The 26,650-nt window shown below is 45.2% G+C and overlaps 1 protein-coding gene across 1 annotated transcript; it reads left to right on the top strand.

Annotated features, from left to right (window-relative positions):
• Positions 1-14,803: 14,803 nt before the first annotated feature.
• On the top strand, positions 14,804-25,404 carry LOC122539711 (keratin, type I cytoskeletal 19-like). The gene is made up of 8 exons (XM_043674719.2): positions 14,804-15,355; positions 16,473-16,555; positions 17,168-17,324; positions 19,061-19,222; positions 20,584-20,709; positions 20,794-21,014; positions 22,425-22,459; positions 25,179-25,404. Exons 1-8 carry the CDS (start codon positions 14,936-14,938, stop codon positions 25,274-25,276), a joined length of 1,302 nt encoding a protein of 433 aa, XP_043530654.1. The 5' UTR covers positions 14,804-14,935; the 3' UTR covers positions 25,277-25,404.
• Positions 25,405-26,650: the final 1,246 nt, after the last annotated feature.

Here is a 26,650-nt window from a genome sequence, read left to right as displayed (position 1 = left end):
TGTTTTGATTTTGTAGCGTTTTCGGCTCCACCTGGAGCAGCGAGCCTTTCTCCTCCTCCTCCTCCTCATCATCATCATCTCTGCAAACTACGAGCAGCTCCAATTGGCCAGGGCCAGGCTGACATGAAACAACGCAAGTGAACCTGCAGTGGGATCCCACAGCAGGAAAGCACAGAACTTAGGGACGGGGTTACAAAGCAGGACACTTGCTCTGTCACAAATGAAAGGAGGGGTTATAATGATTAGGCCTTACGATATTGTGTTTGGATCTTTTGCCCTAAAATGATTCTCAAGAGGACAACAGTGCTAAACAAAGGTTGACACCAAACCAAATATTCAGACAGGCTTTGATCACAGGGAGTTTCTAAGGAGTGTCTTCAGCTGCAGAGCTTCAGCGGTGGATTTCCAGATTTGGCAACCTCCTCAAATGAAGGCTCAGCCACCAAAGCTGGGGTGATTCTAATTAACGCTGCTCAAGAGAATTGGAGAAGCATGGGATGGCAGAAGGTCAGGGATCAGAGCGGGTTAGAGATCCGGGTGAGTGCAGGCCATGGAGAGAAACAATTATGAGAATTTTAAAGTAAAAGCTTGTGTCAGATGAATGAGTTCAGCAGGTGGCGAGACTTGCTGCAAGTTAAGATCATCAAGAACTCTGAATAGAAGATGAGAGCCCAGCCAGGACTGAGTTGGAAAAGTAGGGTCTACAGCTAATGCAGGCAGAGATAAGGGTCTCAGCAATGGAAGAGCTGACACAGGCCAAGTATGTCAGGGTGACAGGGATGGAAATAGATGATTGTAATGATGCCAAAGTACAACAAAGAACATTACAGCCCAGGAACACGCCCTTTGGACCTCCCAGCCTGTGCCGATACAGGTACTGCATTTTGGGAAAGCAAATCTTAGCAGGACTTATACACTTAATGGTAAGGTCCTCGGGAGTGTTGCTGAACAAAGAGACTGTGGAGTGCAGGTTCATAACTCCTTGAAAGTGGGGTCAAAGGTAGATAGGATAGTGAAGAAGGTGTTTGGTATGCTTTCCTTTATTGGTCAGAGTATTGAGTACAGGTGTTGGGAGGTCATGTTGCGGCTGTACAGGACATTGGTTAGGCCACTGTTGGAATATTGCATGCAATTCTGGTCTTCCTATTGGAAAGGTGTTGTGAAACTTGAAAGGGATCAGAAAAGATTTACAAGGGTTGGAGGATCTGAGCTATAGGGAGAGGCTGAACAGACTGGAGCTGTTTTCCCTGGAGCGTCGGAGGCTGAGGGGTGACCTTATAGAGGTTTACAAAATTATGAGGGGCATGGATAGGATAAATAGACAAAGTCTTTTCCCTGGGGTCGAGGAGTCCAGAACTAAAGGGCATACGTTTAGGGTGAGAGGGGAAAGATATAAAAAAGACCTAAGGGGCAACTTTTTCACGCAGAGGATGGTACGTGTATAGATGGAGCTGCCAGAGGATGTGGTGGAGGCTGGTACAATTGCAACATTTAAAAGGCATCTGGATGGGTACATGAATAGGAAGGGTTTGGAGGGATATGGGCCAAGTGCTGGCAGGTGGGACTAGATTGGGTTGGGATATCTGGTCGGCATGGAGGGGTTGGACCGAAGAGTCTGTTTACGTGCTGTACATCTCTATGACTCTCTCTAAACCTGTCGCCTATTTTCTAAGGATCTGTATCCCTTTGCTCCCTGCCCATTCATGTATCTGTCTAGACACATCTTGAATGATGCTATTGTGCCCGCCTCTACCATCTCCGCTGGCAACGCATTCAGGCACCCATCACCCTCTGCATAAAGGACTTTCCACACATATCTCCTCTAAAGTTGTCCCTTCTCACTTTGAAATCATGACCCCTAATAATTGAGTCTCCCAGTCTGGGAAAAAGCGTTTTGCTATCCACCCTCTCGTGGCCTCAATCAGGTCCCCCCTCAACCTCTATCTTTTAATAAAAATAATCCTAATTTATTCAACCTCACTTCATAGCTAGCGTCCTCCATACCAAGCAACATCCCGGTGAACCTTCTCTGCACCCTCTCCAAAGCACCAACATCCTTTTGGTAAATGTGGTGATTATATGTCACAGGTATGTCCATGAAAGTTCATTCTGGAGTCAAATATTACACAAATCTAGTTCTGCTTTACATAATTCCCAGAGCATGTCTGGTGAAAGTGATGAGGGATTGAGATGTTGGGGGATAGCAGATCCTTCCAGCTCACTGCTCCGTGGAGTAGAGTGCACAAATTAGGAGCAGAAGTGGGCCATTGGCTTCTTGAGCCTGCTCCAACATTCTGGAAGGTTCTGGCAGACCTGTATGTGTTTCTACTTCAATTTCCAGCTCCCTCCTTTGACCCCACTGCTTAGCAAAGTAACCCATCAACATTCATTGGGAGCAGATGGTGGAGTTGTCAGGGACATGCGGGATTATGTAGCCAGCTGAACTGAATAGTTGGAAAAAAGCATTTGAAATATTTCAGTCAAAAAAATAATAGAATGAAATGGAATTCTTCATGCTTAGTCTATGAAGCTTCTTCACTGTATCTTTGATGATTAACTCCTGGGCTGTGTCTGGTTGTGAAATGAGGACTGTATCATCATGTTGGTGACTTTAGGAGTATTTTATAGGGGCCCTGTTGTGATGCAGAGGTTAAGCCCCACCACTGAACTTGGCAACCCATGTTCAAGTCCCGCCTGCTCCAGAGGTGTGTAATAACATCTCTGAACAAGTTATTGTTTATGGGAGAGATGGAATCTTCATGATCAGGATTAAACCGAGCTGTAATGGTGTAATAAAACACCTGATTTCAATCCGAACCTGCTGCATGGGGATTTCAGTGAACCACAGAAGGCAGGAGCTGCTGTTGTCAGACAGGATTTATAGCACAGTCTGTGGATTCATGGAATACAACTGCTCCCTACCACATCACAGGCAATTGTCAGCAGCACCTAGCAGCTCACAGCTGCTATCCCCCCCATTTACAATGAACCCTGACCACCTCTAAACCCCGAGGCGCAATCACTTGCTTCCTCCTGCAATTCGTTACCAAGAACCATCAGCAAGAGTTCTCAAACTGTGCCTTCTTTTTGCCAGCTTCATCACCTACTCCTCACCACAGATTTCTCAAAACCATTCAGTACACTGCTTTTCAGCTAGACATCCTTGTTTCCTCAAGGCCATTGAGATGATCTTGCTCATTTAGATTACAGCTGATTATCTCCTCAGTGCTATTGTCCTGCATTAGTGTCATAGGGTCATACAGCTGTATAGCAAGGAAACAGATCCTTCGGTCCAACTTGCTCATGCCCAACAAATATCCTAAATTAATCTAGTGCCATTTGCCAGCACTTGGCCCATATTCCTCGAAGTTCTCCCTGTTCATATACCTATCAAAATGCCGCTAAATGTTATACATGTACCAGCCTCCACCACTTTCTCTGGAAGCTCATTCCATATACGCACTATCATCTACATGAAAACGTTGCTCCTTAGGTCACTTTTGGCGGCATGGTGGCACAGTGGTTAGCACTGCTGCCTCACAGCGCCAGAGACCCGGGTTCAATTCCCGCCTCAGGCGACTGACTGTGTGGAGTTTGCACATTCTCCCCGTGTCTGCGTGGGTTTCCTCCGGGTGCTCCGGTTTCCTCCCACAGTCCAAAGATGTGCAGGCCAGGTGAATTGGCCATGCTAAATTGCCCGTAGTGTTAGGTAAGGGGTAAACGTAAGGGTGTGGGTGGTTTGCGCTTCGGCGGGGCGGTGTGGACTTGTTGGGCCGAAGGGCTGTTTCCACACTGTAAGTAATCTAATCTAATCTAAAATCTTTCCCCTCTCACCCTCAACCTATCTAATTCTGGACTCCTCCAATCCAGGGAAAAGATCTTGTCTTTTTACCCTATCCATGTCCCTCATGATTTGATAAACCTCTATGAGGTTACGCCTCAATCTTCGACGCTCCAGGGAAAACAGCCCCAGCTTATTTAACCTCTCCCTATAACTCAACCCCTCCAACCCTGGCAACATCATTGTCAATCTTTTCTGAACCCTTTCCAGATTCACAACATCCTTCCGATAGGAAGGAGACCAGAACTTCCAGATCACTTTCTATCATGAATAATTTGAGCGAGTTAAGTTAGATAAACGTTTACCATGAACAAACTACCCAGCTAATTCCTCCCACTTCTGTAAAGAAAACTCTTTACATCAGTTGAGGGAGAAATCTATTGGTTCTTTTGAAAGGGTGATTGAAATAACATTATAAGATTCCATTTTCTTAGCAACCCAAGTTTGTGACACTACTGAGACAACTGTGAAAGATTACTGACTTGGGCACATTCTGATCTCCCTCCTATAGGAAAGACATTAAATTTGAAAGGGTTCAGAAAAGATTTACAAGGATGTTGCCAGGATTATAGGGTTTGAGCTACAGGGAGAAGCTGAATAGATTGGGGCTGTTTTCTCTGGAGTGTTGGAGGTTGACGGATGACCTTATAAAGGTTTATAAAATCATAATGGACATGGATACTGTAAATAGATAAAGTTTTTTCCCTGGGGTGGGGGAGTCCAGAACTAGAGGTTTAAGGTGAGAGGGGAAAGATTTAAAAGGGATGTAAGGTACAACTTTTTCACGCAGAGGGTGGTGTGTGTATGGAATGAGCTGCCAGAGGAAGTGGTGGAGGCTGGTACAATTACAGCATTTAAATGGCATCTGTATGGCAAGGGAAGGCTTTAGAGGGATATGGCCTGACAAATGGGACTAGATTAACTTCAGATATCTGGTTAGCATGGATGAGTTGGACTGAAGGGTCTGATTCCATGCAGTACAGCTTTATGACTCTATGTGGCAGAACAATGGAGCAACAGATGACAGATCATTCAATTCCTCTATCCTTTGTCTTCAAGAATAACTCCTTGGTCATTGTTTGTTTTTCTCAGGGGCCACAGTCTAAGGATATGGGCCGGGCCATTTAGGACTGAGATGAAGAGTAATATCTTCACTCAGAGAATGGTCAGCCTTTGGAATTGCCTGCCACAGAATACAGTTGAGGCCAAGACAGTAAAATGTTTCAATAGGAGTTATATATAGTCTTAGAGCTAACGGGATCAATGGATTTGGAGAAAGCGGGACCAGGGGTCTGGGTTGGATGATCAGCCATGGTCATACTGAATGGAAGAGCAGGCTCGAAGGGCTGAATAGCCTATTCTTGCTCCTTTTTTCATTGTTTGCAAAGGTTTCACTCTGTGCCAGCGTTTGATGGTCCAAAACCCAATGTGTCTCTCTATCCCAGGTAAAAACAGGATGTGTCCCAGGGCAAGACCATGAACTAGTATGATAAAAGAGGAATATTATAGAACAGGCCAAGATCTGCCCTTCAATCAGACAGTCAGGGATCAGGGGCTGCCCAAATTGGAAAAGGGCAACAAGGGGTGACTCAGGCACAAGATCCACAAGGTTCCACAACCAAGATCAAACCTTGTCCAAATACCAAATGGGTGCTGTGGATTTGGGGAACAAAGAGACTGATATTGAGATGGTCTTCACAGGAAATTGTCACCACCAGCCCCAGTGAAGCTTTGTTCCCTTCAAACCCACTCTGTAACCCTGTAACCCTGCATTTCCTATGGTCGATCCACCTAATCTGCTCAGCTTTGGATTGTGGGAGGACACGGTGCAATCAGAGCAAACTCCACACAGACAGTCACCCAAGCCAGGAATCAACTCGGGTTCCTAGTGCTGTGAGGCAGCAATGCTAACCGCTGTGCCACACCTTTCTCAAGCCCTCACATCTTTAATGGTTCCTCTGTAAATAATCTCACACTTGCTGCACTGAACTGTATCTGCCAGTTTTACCCAATCACCCAGCCTTGGGAGACTGTCTGTGTCTGCCTGGGTTTCCTCTGGGTTCTCTGGTTTCCTCCCACAGTCCAAAGATGTTCAGGTTAAGGTGGATTAGCCATACTTAAAAATGAATTTGCCCATAGTGTGCAGGTTAGTTGGATTATCCAGGATAAATTTTCTGGTGTCTGTGTAATTTCCTCTCTCTCTAATCATTGTTTTTGTATGTCAGGAGGTAATGCTGAATATTTACAAATCACAGCTCAGGCCTCAGCTATAGCTTTGTGTCCTCTGTTTCTGAAATAACTCCACAGAGGCTGGTATCCCATCACCAAGTCCCCCTTTCTTTACCTATGCAGGATCCCTGACCCTGATCCAGCTCCCTCTGAGCCAGCTCTGAGTGAACAGAACCTCGGACACTCCTGTCAGCCAGGGCTCCCTAATTGGACCAGATTAACAGCCCCAATCAGGGAACTCTGATTCTATGAGGGCCACTTGGCTGACACCGTTACAATCACTACATCCCTCCCGTTCTAAGTGCAGGGATGCAGGCCTATTCTTTTCCTTGTAGCCTCTGCCAGGGCGTGTTCACACTGGATCTGGTTCCTCTGCCTCTGCCTCTGCCTTGGAAACGGGTGTCATGTAGCTGACCGTAGTCAGCCTCTTGCACCCAGGGCATCTCGGAAGAATCTCATCCTCTTCTTCAGGTGGTAAAGGCATTGAGACTGCAAAATCCACTGAGTCCATCTCAGACTCTGAGATTTCTGCGATGATGGACAGAGGGGAAGAACCCATGGGTTCTAACAGCCTTTCTGGCTGCTCTGAGGGGCTGGGGATGTTTTGGTCCTGAACTGTTTGTGAGTGTACAGCTTTGACATGGTTCACATGCTTGCTCAGGATCATCTCTCCTCCCCAAACCTTGTAGTCATAAGACCTGACCACACGTTGACCTCTCCTCCTACCCACACAGAACCATTTCCATGGTTTCGACACCAAACTTCCTCCCCTGAAGTAAACTGTCTCTCTCATTCAGAAGAGTCTTGTGTCTGATATTCCTGATGCTGTTTCACCCTCTCCCCAGGTCTGGGACGATCAGATTTAACATGGTGTGAGTCTTCTCCCCATTAGCATCTCTGCTGGAGCTGTCCCTGTAGTTACGTGAGGGGTGGTCTGATAAACAAATAGAAACTGGGACAGATTGGTATCGAGTGAAGCTGTACACTGTTTCATTAAGTGTCTAGGTTAGAGTGGTGCTGGAAACGCACAGCAGGTCAGGCAGCATCCGAGGAGCAAGAAAATCTATGTTTCGGGCAAAAGCCCTTCAAAAGCCCTTTGGGCTTTTGTCTGAAATGTCGATTCTCCTGCTCCTCGGATGCTGCCTGACCTGCTGTGCTTTTCCAGCACCACTCTAACCTAGACTCTGATCTCCAGCAGCTGCAGTCCTCACCTTTGCCTGGCTGTTTCTTTAAGCCTGCCTTCAATGCCTGAATTCTCTTTCCTCCTTGCCATTGATAATGGATGGTATGGACCTTTAGGAACTGCCTGCTGATAAATGATGTCCTGTTGTCTGGGACCCTCTGCATTGTGTGCAGATGTGTGCAGATTTTCTATCATTGTCCCATGATTGATGAATGAACTCTGAGCATCTCCAGCCACTTTGAGTTGGTGTCTACAATGACTAAGAACAGTGAGGCCATGAAAGGACCAACACAGTCAACGTGTAACTGAGTCCAGGGTTGACCTGACCGTTCCCACGAATTTAGGGAAGTCACTGGCGGTAATTATTGTCCTTGTTGACACTCTGGGCACTGCCCCACGTACCTGACTCTGTCTGCATCCAGGCCAGGCTGCCAGACATAACCTCACCATTTTGGAAGTGTCTGGATTCTAGCAGCCACTTTTGCTTGGGATAATAACTCTCGCTCCCCATTATAATGTTGGATAGAGACAAAAAATACTGCAGATGCTGGAATTCAAAGTAGACAGGCAGGAGGCTGGGGGAACACAGCAAGGCAGGCAGCATCAGGAGGGACAGGCAGGAGGCTGGGGGAACACAGCAAGGCAGGCAGCATCAGGAGGGACAGGCAGGAGGCTGGGGGAACACAGCAAGGCAGGCAGCATCAGGAGGTGCAGAAGTCAGGGTGTAACCTGAAGAAAGGTTATACCTGAAACGTCGACTTCTGCATTTCCTGATGCTGCCTGCCTTGCTGTGTTCCCCCAGCCTCCTGCCTGTCCCTCCTGATGCTGCCTACCTTGCTGTGTTCTCCCAGCCTCCTGCCTGTCCCTCCTGATGCTGCCTGCCTTGTTGTGTTCCCCCAGCCTCCTGCCTGTCCCTCCTGATGCTGCCTGGCTTGTTGTGTTCTCCCAGCCTCCTGCCTGTCCCTCCTGATGCTGCCTGCCTTGTTGTGTTCTCCCAGCCTCCTGCCTCTCCCTCCTGATGCTGCCTGGCTCACAGTGTTCTCCCAGCCACCTACTTGTCTTCCCCATAATAATATGCCTTCCTCAACAGTGATCTGGTCTTGCCAGGTCCAGAAAGACTTCAATTCAGCTTGTGGTTACCTTTTGCTTTTCCTCATCACCAGCAGCTGTTTTAGTTTCCACAGTCTGATATTGTCATGGGTGACTGCAAGGGTGTCCAGAAAGTTCAAAACTAGAATCACTCCTCTTGTGGCAGCACCAACAGTGGTGTATCTGCCAGCGGGAGGTGGCTGAAGGCATCTGCATTTGTTACTTGTGCTCCCAGATGGTGTTCCAACTTGTAATTGCACACACTGGAATGAGAGCCCACTGCTGATCTCCGCCTGAAGCTGTGGACAGCATGGCTTTGTCCTCTTTCAGTAGCCATAGCATAGTGGCCTGCTACTATTACAGATTTATGTCTGTTAAGGTATTGGTGGAACTTCCTCACACCAAAGATGTCTGCCAAACGTTCCTTCCCTATCTGAGCATGTTTGCACTCTGCATCATCCAAAGTCTGCAATGCATAAAGGACTGGACCTTCCTCTCCACTGGGCCATCTGTTAGCAATCACTACAGCTTCCAGAGGTAGCATGGCACAAATTTAATAATTAGCAAAACAGATTACAGCATCTTCACCAAGTTATTATGATCTGGAACATGGGGTGTGGAGGGCAGTGAAAACCAGGTTAATAGGAACATTCAAAATGGAACTGGAGAAATTTAAAAAAAGAAAATTGCTGAGCTCTGGGAAGAGAGCAGAGGAGTGGGACTAATGGGATGCCCCCTTCAAAGAGCCCCTCACAGGGTCCATGGGTTAAATCACCTTTGATTCCAACTTACTGTAAACTCATGTGGAAACTGGACCTCAATTTGCTTGTTGAAAGAGAGATACAGATGATGAAAATCAGGAACAGCTGGAATATCAGCATGTAAGGAACACTGAGTATTTTATTGTTTAGATACCCCAAGCGGGAAAGATAGAAATTCATCTAGCTCTCAGTGAAGTCTGTACTCCCTTTATTTCGGAGGCCAGGAAATGACACAGTCACCACATTGATCATATTATAACTATCACAAGAAGGCAAGTGCAGCAAGACTTGCCCAGTGGCTCAGTGGTTCGCAGTACTGCCTCACAACATCAGGGACCCAGGTTCAGTCCCTGTGCAGATTTCCTCCGGGTGCTCTGGATTCCCCCCACAATCCAAAGATGTACAGGTTGGGTGGACTGGCCATGCTTAAAAATAAAATTGCATCATAGTGTGCAGGTTAGGAATCTGACTCATGGTTAAGAACCCCATGTGGGGTTATGGGGTGGCTGCTTTGAGTGGGATACTCTTTGTAGGGTTGGTGTGGACTTAATGGGCAAGGGCTTCTTTCTGCACTGGGGAGATTCCTCGGTGTCCCTTTGTGAGTTACCTCTAGATTGTCAGCAGCACTACTGAACAGTAATCCTGAAGTAGTGCAGATAAGGAGGGCTAGATTTGAAGTTCGTCAGTGTTGATTTAGATGCTATAAAACAGAATCACCAAGCTGCCAGTCCATGCACTCAATGCCAACGATAGTGTTGTCAATGCAGGAGAAATCAGACAAGGTTCCTGCTTCTAGTCAGTCCCCAGTGACTCTCTCCTGTGTGTCTGGATGTTAGATAAGTATAGCATGATTTGAGTTTGTATGACAGAAGAATCGACAGCTAGCGTCAACCACATGTGAGAGTGGTCTCTTGGACACGGGTCATAGTAACACAGATAGGTTGACACTCCTGAAGGGAGTGCCTGAGAAACGTCTTCCCCTTCAGGACAAGAAATATGTCACTCAAAAAAACGTAAGGATTTGGTTCTTTGCTGGGAACGTACCTGAACATTTTCCATTTGTAAAATGGGAAAGAATCTGGTAGGGTGACAAACTACTGATGAATTCTACTGTGCTGAGTCTACAGATTTGAGTCAGTGTGCTCCTGGGTGTCGGAACAGAATGTGTGAAAACCTGAAGTCGTCTTGATGCCGACACACACGAATGATTTTGAACCATGATCTATTGCGAACCTTTCACTTAGCCATTTGGCTTTGATAGAGTTTTTTTAAAACTATCAGGTACAGTGATGTTTCTGCAGGTTATCAAACCAGGTCACGTTAGCAGTCTCTGTATCTACACCCTCCTATCCCTGGGCGTTGCTCCATAATTCACTGACTCCTGTGGTTTGTCCAACAGCCCTGGTGAGATTTTTATTGGAAACAAATTTAAAGAATGTGCTATGACCTAATTAGATAAAGCAGTGAAACAACATTTTTGGAGAAGGTAGAACCCAAAATTAATTCAAAGGAAACAATCATTTGACAAAATAATTTGCAAAAAAGAAAGAAAATCCCACAGTAGTGCCTTCACTCACATTCCTTTTAAACAGATGGCAGGAAGAACAGAAAAATAAAGCTCACAACGGGTGCTTCATGTCATTCAATAAAATGTTAATATTGTGTCACATAATAGGAAATTCAAACAGGACAGCAGGTATCAACATTTAATAAAAGCAAAACATTGTGGTTGCTGGAAATCAGAAATGAAAACGGAGAGTGCTGATCAAACTCAGCAGGGGTGACAATGCCTGTAGAAACATTTAACAGATAAGAATCCTAATCCTCATGCAGGTAAATTTAAGGAGTTGCTTAAAATGGAAAAGTGGCAAGGCAGTGAGGTGCAGGGAGTGAATTCCAGAGCTTTGGAACAGGGAATGTATCTTGGCCAAAAAGTGACTCTCTCATCACAGTATCAGACCAATGGAGCAAATTATTTGTGTCATTGCCCCATGATCTCCTGGTTAAGAAGTGAGAGCAATACCCATTGAATCAGGATTGGAAATATTCACCGGGGGGCCTGCAGCTGATCATAAACCACTTGGAATTGGTGATTGCTAGCTGATCATATCTGGGTCAGACTTACCCATGATAACCACAAGAACAAGACACCAAGACTTAACAATCTAACCCACATCCTATTAATAACACTCACTTGGGTTTGGCCAATTTGATCCCTCCTGGTACATTAGTCTCACTGGATGATAAAAAAAGTAATAGAAACCAGAGCCTATTAACTTGTGCTATTCTCTTTGGATGCACCCAGTACAGATGTTTAATGATAGAGAGGTTTCCCACTCTTGGCTAAGGGTGGTTATAGCTCTGTGCAAAAGGGGGTAGAAATGGAGCTGGGGTTGGGGCTGATTCTTTTGGCTTATGCTGGTGTTCACTGAGCTGGCTGACCTGCAGAGGATGTACCAGTGCCAGGGGGAAATGTTCCAGATTTCTGGTTGGTCAGTGTGGGATGGTTTCCCTGCTGGCGGGAGAGCTCAGGCCTTTCACCTGGAGCAATGCCATCTCCTCAAGCTGAGGGTTTACCTAAGCTCAGCTGAGGAAGCCTGACCAGAGAATTGGAGGGCAATGGGACAGCTACAGAAAAGGCCATTCAACCCATTGTGTCTGCACTGACTCATTATAAATGGGCAAATGACAGAGTCAAAAAGTGTGGCACTAGAAAAGCATAGCAGGTCAGGCAGCATCCAAGGAGCAAGAGAATCAACATTTCGAGCATAAGCCCTTCATCATAACAGAGTGCCGATCTCTTTTCTCCCAGTAACCTTGTCCAAAGTCTCCACTCACCTCAGGTGGTGTATAGGTCTGCTCCATATACTATCCCTATAGGGGTCTTGTACTGGCTTTTAAAAACATTTGTTCACAGAAAGAGGCACTACAGTCTATTCTAGCATTTATTGGCCACCTCCAATTACCCAGAGGGCAGTTAATCCTGTTGCCATGGACTGAAATCATACACAGGCCAGACAAGGCAGGATGGCAAATTTCCCTCCCTAAAACATGTAACTGAATCAGATGGGTGTTTAGATTAATTGACAGTGGTTCTAAGACCACCATTAGGCTATGATTACAATTCCAGTTTCTTTTATATTGAATTTACATTTTACCATCTGCCATGTTCGGATTGGAACCTGTTTCCCCAGAACATTAATCTAGGGCGTGTGGGATTACTAGTCAAGTGACATTACCACAATGCCGGTGCACTGATGGTCCTCCTCGTTCCAACTGAGTTACTCACATACAAACCGATCACCGCCATGCTGTGGTACACATTGGTTCTTAGATCCCTCTCCTGGAATTTGCCACAAAGGTACAGAGGATACTCACAGGCTCATTCAGGAACAGGCTGTAGCTTGTGCCTGAGATTCTGACTCTCCTGCTGAGGCCAGGCAGTCAGTTGCTGAAATGCCTCTGCATCCAAATGGTGATAACTTGACATCAAACCCCTCCTCGACGGTGAGCCCTGGCCATATGGTCCTCCCACCAGGCACATGGTGATTAACACAGCTCCTGTTTGTATATCTATCTGATCTTTATAACTCATTGTGGCAGGTGCCAGCCTTTTCCTGGGACCTGATCCAGGGTCTGGTCGCGGTTATTCTAGCCGGAGCTGTCCCTAGTCTGTTGTCAATGAGTCACTGCTCACAAATTACTGTCTCCACCAGATTTCAGTGTCAGACAAAGGGGACATGGAAGAAGGGATGAAGGTAGGTGCTGGATTGCAGCACAGCGAGCTGAGTCATGCCATAGCTATGTTTCAGGAGGGCCTTGGTTAATGTCCAGTTTGCAACAAAAACTGACAAGAGCCTGAGACCAGGGGCACTCAGCCTGACAGCACTCATGGTGGCATGGTGGTGTAAGTGGGTGGTGGGCTTCCATCTGGACTGACCCATACTTGTATGGAATTGTCCCCAGCTGGTGGAGTGCTGTTCCCCACAATCTGCACCACCCCGAGGGAAATCCCTCTGTTCCCTTCTGTTGCGTGTGGAGAGGTTTCCTGTATAAGCTGCCAACGAACATCCTTCACTTCCTCACCTTCATCTGCCATCCAGGCTCTGCTCGACATCCTGTCTCGCTGGTCAGCACTGCTGGGGTTCCCAGTGGAGGCTCCCTCTGTGGAAGTCCTCCACTTTTCATCAGAGATGAAAATGAGTTGAGATGAAACTTGGAAACCTGCTGTTCTGTGTGACTGCACTTTGACCCCATCAACATCCTGAGGGTTATAATTTACCAGAAATCCAACTGGATTTGCCATATAACCACAGTGGCTACAAGGGCAAGTCTAGAGGCTAGGAATACTGCAGTGAGTAACTCCCCTCCTGACTCCCCAAAGCCTGTCCACCATCTACAAGGCACAAGTCAGGAGTGTGATGTAATACTCCCCACTTGCCTGGATGGGTGCAGCTCCAACAACACTCAAGAAGTTCGACACCATTCAGGACAAAGCAGTCCACTTGATTGGAAAAACATTCACTTCCTCCACCACCAACACACAGGAGCAGCAGTATGTGCTATCCACAAGATGCACTGCAGAAATTCACCAAAGATCATTAGACAGCATGTTTGAAACCCACAATCTCCATTACTGAGAAGGAAAGGGGCAGCAGATACATGGGAACACCACTTCCTACAAGTTCCCCATCAAGCCACTCACCACCCTGACTTGAAAATATATCACTTTTCCTTTACTGTCACTGGGTCAAAATCCTGAAATTCTCTTCGTAAGGGCACTGTGGGTCAAACTACCGCACATGGACTGCAGTGGTTGCTGAGTATGAAAGGTTTGAGTTATAAATTAAGGCTGGATAGGCTGGGATTTTTTTCACTGGAGTGTAGGAGGTTGAGAAGAGACCTGATAGAAGTTTATAAAATAATGAGGGGTATAAATAGAGTTGTTTTTTCCCTAGGATGGGGGATTTCAAGATTAAGGTGAGAGGACAGAGATTTAAAAAAAAACATGAGGGGCAAATATTTGACAGAGGGTGTGTGTGGAATGAACTTCCTGAGGAAGTGGTGGATGTGGGTACGATTACAATGTTTAAAAGACATTTGGATGGATACATGAATAGGAAAGGTTTGGGGGGATATGGGCCCAGAGCAGGCAGATGGGACTAGTTTCGTTTGGGATTATGGTCAGCATGGACTGGTTGGGCCGAAGGGTCTGTTTCTATGCTGGATGACACCAATACTCTAAGTCAGAAGTCACATGACACCAGGTTATAGTCTAATGGGTTTATTTGAAATCACGAGCTTACACAGTGCTGCTCCTTTGTCTGGTGAAGTGACAAAGGGACACTACTCTGAAACTCATCATTCGAAGTAAACCTATTGGACTATTACCTGGTGTCATGTGATTTCTGACTTTGCCACCCTAGTCAAACACTGGCACCTCCACATCAGAAGGCAGCTCACCAACACCTTCTCAACAGCAAATAGGGATGGGCAATAAATTCCGGTCTAGCCAGTGACACCCACATTCCACAAATAAATTTAACACTTTCCATAAATATTTCCCCCTTCTAAATGTGTGATGGGTGTGAGGTGATTGGATTGAGTTAGTGATTGGTATGTGGTTCGACCAGCACTCACAAGGTTGCTGCCTTTCTGCTCCAGTTCTGCTGTGACAAACCTGACTGTTTGCATTCTGCTGTCCAAGGAGGTTTGGAGAACCGCCCATGGAGAATGGGTAGATAAATAATTGAAGGTTTGCTAAAGGTACACATACAGACACTTGTTCTGCTGTAGTTCAGTTCAGTGAGTTAAACTGAGTTGCAATCCCTGATGAACATCATGCAGTCCCGCAGGAGTGGCTCAGTGATTCTGAGCAGCAGCAGACAAAGCCGAGCCAGTGTGTCCTCCTTGAGCAAGGGCCGTGCAACCAGTGTGTACAATGTGCCAACACGGAGCACCCGCATCTCCGTTGCCTCCTCTAGCTATGGGGCAGGAAGAGGCTCCTCTTCTGGAGGCTTTTACTCTGCAGGCTACAGCTCGGGAATGTTGGGGCCTTTAAACATAAATGAGAAGCAGACGATGCAGAACCTGAACGACCGCCTGGCCACATACCTGGACAAAGTGCGCATCTTGGAGAAATCCAATAACCAACTGGAGGCTCAGATCCGGGAGTTCTATGAGAAGAGGACATATACAGACCGCAAGGATCTGGGCGCCTACTGGAAAACCATTGCTGATCTGCGAGCACAGGTAGGTGCACTCTCTCTCCTCAATGCTTCTGAGTCCAGGGACAGCTTCTTCCTCCTCCCTGTCAAGAGTGTCCCCTCTGGCCCCTGGGCTACTCTTGTCATCTCCTCATACAGACTCCAGCTCTCTTTACTGGTGTGGCTTTCCTCACAGTATCTCTCAGCTTCAATAGTCTGCTCAGGTCCCGCAATAGTCAACAGTCAAGAGTTGCTTTATTTGTCATTTCTACCACATACAACTGATACAGTAAAAACGAGACAGTGTTCCCCCAGGATGAGAGTGCTCCATGAACAGCACAAACTACACGATCATACACAGGGCGGCATAAGGTGCATAAGAAATGCAAAACACACAAGACATCACAGTAATTCCTGACACATTAAGACAGTGGTGTTCAAATTACAGTGTAATAAATGAATGATAGTTCACAAAACATTGTTCTCACAGCAATTTAAAGTCATGCAAAGAGTTTTGGATGGAATAGAGTCTGATCATACAGGAGCCTGATGGCTTGGGGGAAGGAACTGTTGCACAGTCTGGCCGTGAGAGACTGAATGCTCCGGTATCTTCTGCCAGATGGTAGGAGGGAGAAGAGTTTGAGTGTGGGGTCTTGCACAATGCTCTTAGCCTTTCGGATGCAGAGTCTGGTGTAAATGACTGTGATGGGGGCAAGAATGTAACCCACATCAGCAGAAGACTAGACCATTCAGCCTGTCCACTCGATTCTGGCATCAGATGGCATGTGCTGATAAAGAATTTCACTCCAATAGGCCTGGCCCAGGCAGGGTCTGCGAAGGGGAATGTCCTTAAAGTGACCACAGGAGGAAGCCACCAAAAGAATGAGAGGGTATTTTCCCCTCATTCCTCAGCACTCGCACTCTTCCCTTCTGCCTGATGGATTGATCTTATATTTAATGCTTCTGGCTTTGAATTGGAGATGCTAGTATTGGACTGGGGAGTAAAAATTGGAAGCACTATCTTTCGGAGCACTGCTCTTTCATCAGGTAGTTGTCAACTAAACCTGTTGGACTATAACCTGGAGTTGTGTGATTTTTAACTCTGGTTTTGAATGTCTCATAAACAAGAATAAGTGAATTCTATTTTACCTCTTGTCTTTCAGATCAACAATGCTTCTTTGGCCAATGCCAGAGTTCTTTTACAGATTGACAATGCGAAACTAGCTGCTGATGACTTTAAAACCAAGTGAGTCCTTTACTGCTCTCCTTAATGGAGGAACTCTCATTAAAATGAGCAAAACCTGCCTGGAAAGACGGTCACTTGTATTGAGACTGTGTCCCCGAATTGAGAATAACTTGCTTTTATTGTGCTTTGCTGGGTTCAGAAGGGTATGATCACAGAGGCTGGGACATGGGTGGAGTGGGCAGCTGCTGATTAAAGGATCAGGGAAACAGGTTTTTTGAAGGTTTGTGCACACCCTCCCACAGTTTGACCTCATATCTTTGCATTCCCAATGAAATCTCTCGATGTGTTTAGTACCTTCCCCAACAGACCTTCTCCATTTTGGCACTTCCTGCCAATCAGAGTATGTTCCCTTTATCCTTCCCTCCATTAGTAGTGATGGTGATGTTGTCCTGAACCTTGTCAAACATCTCTTAGAGGTCCATGTGGATGGCATCCATTGACATTCCACTAACGTCCCACAGTGTTCGTGGTCTTTCCAGACAAATCAGACATTTTTGTAGAGTACATAATCACAGGAAATCGTTTACCGTTGCCTGTAGACTGCTGTTCTTTCAGATTTGAGAACATCTTTGATTCACTAGCAAAGGCTCTTCCTTCATCTCTGTCTTGTAGATATGAGTCTGAGTTGGCTATCAGACGTGGCGTGGAGATGGACATTCAGGGGTTGCGGAAGGTGTTGGATGAACTGACCATTTCCAGGTCTGACCTGGAGGCACAGATAGAAGCAGTGAAAGAAGAGACAATTTACACCAAGAAAAACCACGAGGAAGTAAGCAGTGGAGAGACAAACCAAACAACAAAACAAAACAAAGATTTTATGCTCATTTTAGTAGTATGTCAAATGATGGGCAACAGGATTAAAGAATTTTGTTTGTCATGTGGAAAACTGTGATGAACCAATGTGTATTTGCTCATGCCCAGTTATCCTAAGCATAGGAAGAGTCAACATAACATGGGATTGGAGTCACATTTAGGCCAAGTTAGGAGATGTCGCCTAAAGTCACTCCATTGTGTTTTTAAAGTAATCGCTGGTCTCTCATCCATCAGACTTTCTTCAATTTAATTTTGCTATTGGCGCTGGAGGCCCAGGAAAGCAATAAATGTTTCAGATAGGAGGAGATCTATCACTCTGACCCATTTGTAGTTCCCATGACCTTTAACCTCAAGCATTGACAGGGACTTTTATTCCCTCTCAAAATTCATGATGTTGCTTATTTGACTATTTTCCAGCAATCTGTGCCAGAACCTCATCAGACTTTGGACTGAAACGTTCCTCCTGTGTTTCCTATCTTTCTTTAGTAGTCCTACATTCATAAAGAAAATCTATTTGTGCTTACTCTTCAGTACATGGCATCCAATTTATCCAAGCCTTCCATAATTTTAAACAATTCGACAACAATCCCTTCTCAATCAATCCTTTTCAAGAGAAAAAGGTTGGGGAATACTTGCTTGTAGTCAAAAAGTGTGGTACTGGAAAAGCACAGCCGGTCAGGCAGCATCTGAGGGACAGGGGAATCAACATTTCAAGCATAAGCTCTTCATCAGGAATGTGGGGTTGGGTTGGGGGAGGAGGTGTGGGAGGGCCAGAGCACCCCCCTCCCAGCTATCTCTCACACCCCTTGCCCCTTTCGAGCTTATGCCCAAAACGTCGACTCTCCTGCTCCTTGGATGCTGCCTGACCAGCTGCGCTTTTCCAGCACCACACTTTTTGACTCTGATCACTAGCATTTGCAGTCCTCACTTTCTCCTAGTTGAATATCTGCATGCACACTATTCTATTACATCCTGGGATAAGTTGTAGCCCCCTCAATAATTAAACTTTCTCTATGTGCTCCTGGAATAGCTAAATAGTTTCTTCAGGAACAGAGAAATTACAAACTGCATGCAGTACTCCAGATGTGTTTTCACCAAGAACACATTTTCTTATATAGCCTCTTGGAATTATATGTCATGCCTCTTGTTATCGATCCTAGCGTTGTTATTAGCTTTTCTGTCAGTCTGGGGCCAGATCAGGTTGGCTTTGTGACTTGTTCATTACACCCAAGATTCTGTGTCCTGCTCCAACACCTCAGGTACATTCCTTTTTAACAGATAAGTCAAACCAGTCTTTGTTCTGTCAAATCTTATACCTGAACAGGAAATTACACTTGGCACATGCCTCTCGGTCCTTCTCAATTGTTCACATTGATGTTCACTGTTTGTCACAGGTGGTGCCGATGAGATATCATTGATTCCTATCGCAACCTTAACCATTGGGCTGGAAGATTTTTAAGAAATCTTTTATGGGATGTGGGTGTTGCTGACAAGGCCAACATTTATTTCCCATCCTTAACTGCCCTCGAACTGAGTCCCATCCGAGGTCATTTCAAGAGTCACCCACATCGCTTTAGGTCTAGACTGGGTCAGGATGGCGGATCTGCTTCCCTGAGGAATATTAGTGACCATCAGCTGTAACCAATATCTTTATCTCTCTCTCTCTCTCTCTCTCTCATTCTTTCTGCAAAGGAGCTAAAGTCTCTCCGCAATCAAATTCGAGGCACTGTCACAGTGGATGTTGATGCTAGTCCTGGTGTGGACATGATCAAAGTTCTGGCTGAAATGAGAGAAAAATATGAACAAATGGCAGCGAAAAACCAGAAGGAAGCTGAGGCCTGGTACAAGGAGCAGGTAATGAGAGTGTGGGTGAGGGGAGTGCCTCTCTGGGAAGAAGCAGCCATGTAAATGAAAAGAGAGCACCCAATGAGATCCTTAACAGACTTGTGTGAGAGTTATACTAATTGACATTAAAGAAGTGAAGTGAGAGCAGAATTTTGTAACAGTTGTGGGAATATTTTGCAAAGAAAACTCAAAAGAATTTATAGTATATTTACAATCTTCCTAAATGCTGTGGAACCCTTCTACAACCACAAAAACGTCCATTTATCAAGCACTTTTAACATATTAAAATGTTACAGGGTGCTTCAAAGGAACAATATTACAACAAAATTTATCACAGAGCCACACAAGGAGTATCAGAAATGACAGCAAAAGTCTGATCAAAGAGCCCGGTTTAAATATTGAACTTAAAGATTGAGGAAGAAGCAGGGAGTGAGGAAAGGATTCAAAGGTTGGAGCTTAGGCTGAGGGAATGGCCTCTAATGATGATACCCTGTATTCAGGTTCATGTCAGGTAAGGATACAGAGTCTCCTCTCACACCCTGAGCAAGCACAAGCCCAGACTCTGCAGCTACATCATTGTAATCTTGGGCCAGTCTTATCTTAGCCAGCAGGCACAGATAAAAGGTAGGGAGGAGGGACTTGGGGGAGGGGCGTTGGGAATGCGATAGGTGGAAGGAGGTTAACCCCCTTTTCACCTATCACATTCCCAATGCTCCTCCCCCAAGTCCCTCCTCCCTACCTTTTATCTTAGCCTGCTTGGCACACCCTCCTCATTCCTGAAGAAGGGCTTATGCCCGAAACGTCGATTCTCCTGCTCCTTTGATGCTGCCTGACCTGCTGCACTTTTCCAGCAACACATTTTTCAGCTCTGATCTCCAGCATCTGCAGTCCTCACTTTCTCCCAGTCTTAATGGAACCCTGTCTGTCTGAAGCATATATTTTTTGATGCATCCTTTTTATTCTAGTTGCATCTTGTTTTTGCAGTTGTCAGAACCAATTCCATCCATGATAATCCAGTAACCATCATTGGATTCAGGAGCAGGAACGCTCAGATGACATTTTATAACTCTATCTAGTGGTGTTACCCTTAACTGTTTCCATTAACTTGACACTGAGCAGGTAGATCCCAGACCTTGTAGTCATTACAGTTGAGTATTAAAATACAATATTACATTTTGGTACTCTATTATATTACAGTTCAGTATTACAGTGTAGTTTACCTAATGAACCAACAGAAAAGGAGAGAAATAATCCCTTATGAGAAACATAACTCAAGGAGATCATGGTAAACCCCTAAATCACTCTCAGTTTGTGCTGCATTGGATTGATTGCACCTTCTAACCTTTAGAGCTTTTAACATTTTATGACAGTGCGCAAATCTACAACAGACAGTGGTCACTAACACTGAGATAGTACAAACTGAAAAGACACAGCTTACGGAACAAAGACGCAGACTACAGCAATTGGAGATTGAACTTCAGACCTTGCTGTCAGTGGTGAGTACAGACTCAGTTATTTTGATGTGGAGTCCCTCAGCTACGGTAGTGATGAGGTAACTGAATGTCACTGTTTGAATTTAGAAAATGTCCCTGGAAGAGAGTCTACAGGAAGTAGAGGAGCGTTACGCCATGGAACTCCACAGATTGCAGGGTATCCTGAATGACCTGGAAGCAGAGCTGATGCGTATTCATGCTGATGGTGAACTAAAATCCCAGGAATACTCTCAGCTTCTGGATGACAAAACCAGACTTGAGATGGAGATTGCCACATATCGTCGCCTTCTCCAGGGAGAAGATGTTCGGTGAGTAAATAACTAAATCCTTGATCTCTACCGAGTATCCACCCTGCTAGCTGTTGTCCTTGCTCAGTCTTCCCCCTTCCCTGAAGCTGAGTAACTCCAGCTTTCGTGGAAACTCTCACAGGGTTATTGTGCATAAAGACAGCGGGTGCTGTGTGAATAAGGCACGCTGATTGGTCAAGTCCTACGAGTCTGTTTGGGACAAATGCTGCTGGAGTATTGTTGACTTCTTCACAAAGTGATCCAGGAAGGCTCCTGTTGCCTCTCAATCATTCCTTTTTGAAGTCATGCAGTAACTGAACAGCCAGCATGAAAGCACAGTTTAAAGTTACTCACAAACTCCTCAGCAATGATTATCATCATAGAATCGCTACAGTGTGAAAACAGACCCTTCAGCCCAACAAGTCCACACCAACCCTCCAAAGAATAACTCACCCAGGCCCATTCCCCTACCCCCTATTTCCCCCTAACTAATGCACCTAACCTACACATCTCTGAACACTATCAGCAATTTAGCATGACCAATTCACCTTACCTGCACATCTTTGGACTGTGGGAGTAAACTAGAGCACCAGAGGAAATGCAGGCAGATACAGGGAAAACATGCAAACTCCACACAGACAGTCACCCGAGGCTAGAATCGAACCTGAGTCCCTGGTGCTGTGAGGCAGCAGTGCTAGCCACTGAGCCACAGTGCCACTTTGTTCAGCTGATCACTACTGGAATTGCTCATTGACTGAAGTACAGGGGGAGCAGGTAATTCAGTTGGCTGGACAGATGGATTTTGATAGAGGAACATCAGCAGCATGGTCTCAATTCTCACACTCGCTAAAACATAAAGCTCTCTCCTTCTCAACCTCTCCCCTTGCCTGAGGTATGGTGACCCTCAGGGTAAACCATCACCAGTTATCTCTCTCCATTGAGAGAGCTGCCCTATGCTCTTCTGGGACTATAGCAACTTTATCTCTATTTAAAAACATGGAAAAATTTGCCAAAAAAAAGCCTCATATCTTCATCATCAGTGAGCAATTTAACAGTCAGTTAGACCCTTAAGAACTTCTTGCAAGTTGGTGTCTTAAACTAAACACAGACTGCATCAGCTTTGGTTACCTCAGAGATTGTTCAGCACCAAGCAAACTCGGGGAGAACTAGTCACTATTTATTTCAGCCCAATGTCTGTGATGTGGGATCTAATTCTTCAGCTCTCTTCCAATTTGACCTTTACAGCATTCATCATTTCTTTATGTCTTAAAATGCACCTCCCTATCTTTAAACTCAACTCTTCCCTTAAACACCACTTTCGACCAATGCAGATGTATTGCTGGTCACTAGTCTTTCACTTTCAGGGAATTTTAATTGTCTAATTGTACCATTTTCACACCTAATTGTTAATTACTCTTTGTTTACCACCAGATACAACACAGATATCAAGACGGAAACTGTCCAAGGTAAGGAAATAAACAGTGAGTTTTGGCAGGATTATGACAAGGTCAAAACCTCACAGGGAAGCCACACAAGGAGAGAATCTTTGATCTGGTTGAAGTGTTTTCCACAGTGTGTTGGGAAAATGGCTGTTAACAGAACAATGTTTTAATCGAGGACTGATTACTGGTCTTCATGAGTGAAGAGTAAATAGTGCTCTGTACGGTTTGCTGCTCTGCAAAAGTTTCACTCATCCTAAGTTCTGTAAAGTGCAATAGGGGCAGGTGCCGCAAAGTATGTCAGGAAATCTCAGTATTGGTTAACGTTATGTTATGGCTCACCTTCAGTATAATTAGAGACTGCTTGGATAGGTGATAAAGAGTAGAGAGCACACATCCTCACTGATGGTTATGGATTCAACTCGTGACCAGGCAGTTCAGGCTCGGACGCTGAAACATCCCAACAATACTCTGTGAAGAAAGACCATTGATTTGCCCAGTGTCTGATCACATACACGCACATCCAATGCGCTGACACGTACATAAAAACAAAGTGTTGAGGATGCTAGAGATGGTGAGCCGCATTATTGAACTGTTGTAATCCACATTGTGTAGATCTAGCCAAAGAAATGTGGACTTTCCTGCAGAATGTGGCAAGTTAGGTGGTGCAACAATCTACATTTTGCGGTACAGGGTTTGTGCTGAGCATCACTGTTTGAAAGGGGGTTTTCTTCAGCCAGTGAGAGGCTCCTTGTTCAGTCAGAAGGGAAAGGAGGAAAGCAGCTGCCTCAGATGAGCCCAAAAGTCCAGCAAGGTGAGCAGTGGAATTGGTGGGCCTAAGGGCCTGTTTCCACACTGTACGGAATCTAATCTAATCTGAAATAAACACAAAGTACTGGAGAAACTCTGCAGGTTTGACAGCGCCTGTGGAGAGAGAAACAGAGTTAACAATTAGAGTCTGATATGATCCTATTTCAGAACTTCTTCTTCAGAGCACAGCTCCAGACTGTTCACTCACCAAATAAACCTAATTGGCAAAACTGAGAGCTGAGTTGACAGAGATTGTTTACTGTTAAATATGTAAGTTAACTCGCTGTTAGCTGTTAATTATTTAAAACAATTCCAATTATCACAACACTCTGGGGATTCCATCAGGCCATAATATATAGGGGCCGAAGTAGGCCATTCAGCCCATCCAGTCAGCTCCACCATTCAATGAGATCATGGTCAATATGATAATCCTCAACACTGCCTCCCTGCCATTTCACAATAACCCTTGATTCCCCTTACTGATTAAAAATCTATCTCAGCCTTGAATATATTTAATGGCTCAACCTTGACAGTCCTCTGCAGTAAAGAATTTCACAGATTCACTCCCCTCAGAGAGAAGACATTCCTCCCCATCTCTGTCCGAAATGGGCAACCCCTCATTCTGAGTGAGCCATCTCTGGCTTGCCTCCAACGTAGGCCCTGAAGAAGGGCTTATGCCCGAAACGTCGATTCTCCTGTTCCCTGGATGCTGCCTGACCTGCTGCGCTTTTCCAGCAACACATTTTCAGCTCCAACGTAGTTATATCTTTCCTTAGATAAGGGGCCCAAAACTGCTCTAAGTATTCCAACTTGTATAATTACAGTGTTCCTTACTTTTTAAAATCTATTCCTCTTGAAATTGAGGCCAACACTCTGTTTGCATTTCACATCACCTGCTGAACCTGGAAGCTAGCTTTTTGTGACTTATTAAATGAGGACTCCCAAACCTCTCTGTGCTGTCGTTTTCTGCAGTTAGCCAAATGTTCTGTGTATGCCTCACACATGCATCACGTTTAGGTAACAGGGAGTGGCCTGTTTTCGTGACTGGATTGTGGTCAGCTATAGTATAGTGTGGGGTGTTCAACCAGACTGAGCCAGACAAAGTCAGACAGTGAATGAGCCTGATCTCACTGAGTAAGTCTCTTGGCCCTGGGTCAGATAGATGTAGGCTCAAGTCCCTCTCCAGAGATGTAAGTCACTGGTTAATCCATAGTGCAGTGCTAACAGAGTGCTGCACTGACAGAGGTGCCTGGTTTCAGAAGCCTGGTCTGGCCTAAGGTGGGCTTTAAAGATTCATTTGAACAATTGTGAAGAAATACTAGAGATATTGCTGGAAAGACAGCCGCATTGTCAGAGCTTATTGTTTTATATTCATCAGGACCAATGCAAGAATGCCAAATTTCAAACAATTTAAGTTGCAAGAGAAAAGACATGCAAATTGGTGACAAGTTAATTCTGATCAAAGGTTCCAACAAAATCTCTCTCTCTTTTCAGAAATATTCAAGTTCTAATACAACCGAGAGCTGTGATTTCTGCCCATGGGTGTTAGTCAATATTAACCCTCAGCCAATATTGAAAGCAGATTATTTATCACATTACTGCTCACTGTACACAACTGAGGTGCCATGTTTCCTATATCTCAATAAATAGTACACTTCAAAAGTAGATCATTCACTGACTTCTCTGCAGACACCATGTAACCACGTCTGGCTTCTTACTAGGGTCCGGCATTGGCCCAGCATTAATCACATCAGATCTCACAATTCTGGAGTGGGCACAGGTCCACCTTGCTCTCGAGGGATTGTGCCAGAAGAAGATTAGCTATTGGACTGGGAAGGGCACTCTCTCACAGAATTGTTCTGGTACAACATGAATGGTATAAATGCGAGTTCTTTCTGCTCGTTTGTTTCAACTTTTTATCGTTTACTTCCTACAGATACAAATGTGGTGACAACAAAGAAGGTCGTAACAATCACCAAAACAATTGTTGATGGACAAGTGGTCGAATCACATGAAGAAGTTAAAGTGGATTAACCAAGGCACCCTTGTCCAGTGTTGGTCTCAGGAGTCCTCCAAAGATTATAGAATCTATTAGCCATGCTGTAACATGCTGCTCTTTGGGGTTTTTGTTTTGGTCTGTGATAAAATAATTTGGAACACCACATTATGACATTGTCTGTTGTGTTGGAGTCTCTTTAACCCACTAGGACTCAACGTTCAAAACATTGGGGAATGGCTTTGTTACACCATCCACACACACAGCACTCAGGAAATTAAGGATGACAGGAAAGAAGAGAGTTATGAATTACAGATTTTGGCAAATTCAGGATTATTGAAAAATCAATTCACATAGAGTCATAGAGATGTAGAGCATGGAAACAGTCCCTTCAGTTCAACTTGTCCATGTCAATGAATTGACCAGTATTGAATACAATATTTCAAAAATGGCCCAACCAATGTCCTGTACAGCCACAACATGATATGCAACTCCTGTATTCAATTCACAGGCCTTAAGGCAAGCATACCAAACGGCTTCTTCACTACCCTGTTGACCTGTGAATCTACTTTCAAGAAACTATGAACCTGTACCCCACACTCCCCAGGACCTTACCATTAAGTGTATAAGTCCTGCCCTGATTTGCTTTGCCAAAATGCAGCACCTCATATTTATCTAAATTAAACTCCATCTGCCACTCCTTGGCCCATCCGATCAAAATCCCGCTGTACACTGAGATAACCTTCTTGACTGACTGCTACATCACCAATTTTGGTGTCATCTGCAAACTTACTAACCTTACCTCCTCGATTCACATCCAAATAATTTATATAAATCATAAAAAGCACCGATTCTTCAGCACACTGCTGGTCATTGGTTAGGCCACTGTTGGAATATTGTGTGCAATTCTGGTCTCCTTCCTATCGGAAAGATGTTGTGAAACTTGAAAGGGTTCAGAAAAGATTTACAAGGATGTTGCCAGGGTTGGAGGATTTGAGCTACAGGGAGAGGCTGAACAGGCTGGGGCTGTTTTCCCTGGAGTGTCGGAGGCTGAGGGGTGACCTTATAGAGGTTTACAAAATTATGAGGAGATGGATAGGATAAATAGGCAAAGTCTTTTCCCTGGGGTCGGGGAGTCCAGAACTAGAGGGCACAGGTTTAGGGTGAGAGGGGAAATACATAAAAGAGACCCAAGGGGCAACTTTTTCATGTAGAGGGTGGTACGTGTATGGAATGAGCTGCCAGAGGAAGTGGTGGAGGCTGGTATAATTGCAACATTTAAGAGGCATTTGGATGGGTATATGAATAGGAAGGGTTTGGAGGGATCTGGGCTGGGTGCTGGCAGGTGGGACTAGATTGGGTTGGGATGTCTGGTCGGCATGGACGGGTTGGACCGAAGGGTCTGTTTCCAT

The sequence above is a fragment of the Chiloscyllium plagiosum genome, unplaced genomic scaffold (assembly GCF_037043375.1).
Source record: "Chiloscyllium plagiosum isolate Xiang-an unplaced genomic scaffold, Cpla_swu_hap1 HiC_scaffold_32, whole genome shotgun sequence".
Classification (NCBI taxonomy): Eukaryota; Metazoa; Chordata; class Chondrichthyes; order Orectolobiformes; family Hemiscylliidae; genus Chiloscyllium; species Chiloscyllium plagiosum.
Note: the sequence above shows the minus strand (reverse complement) of the source record. Positions and strands in the feature narration are given on the sequence as shown.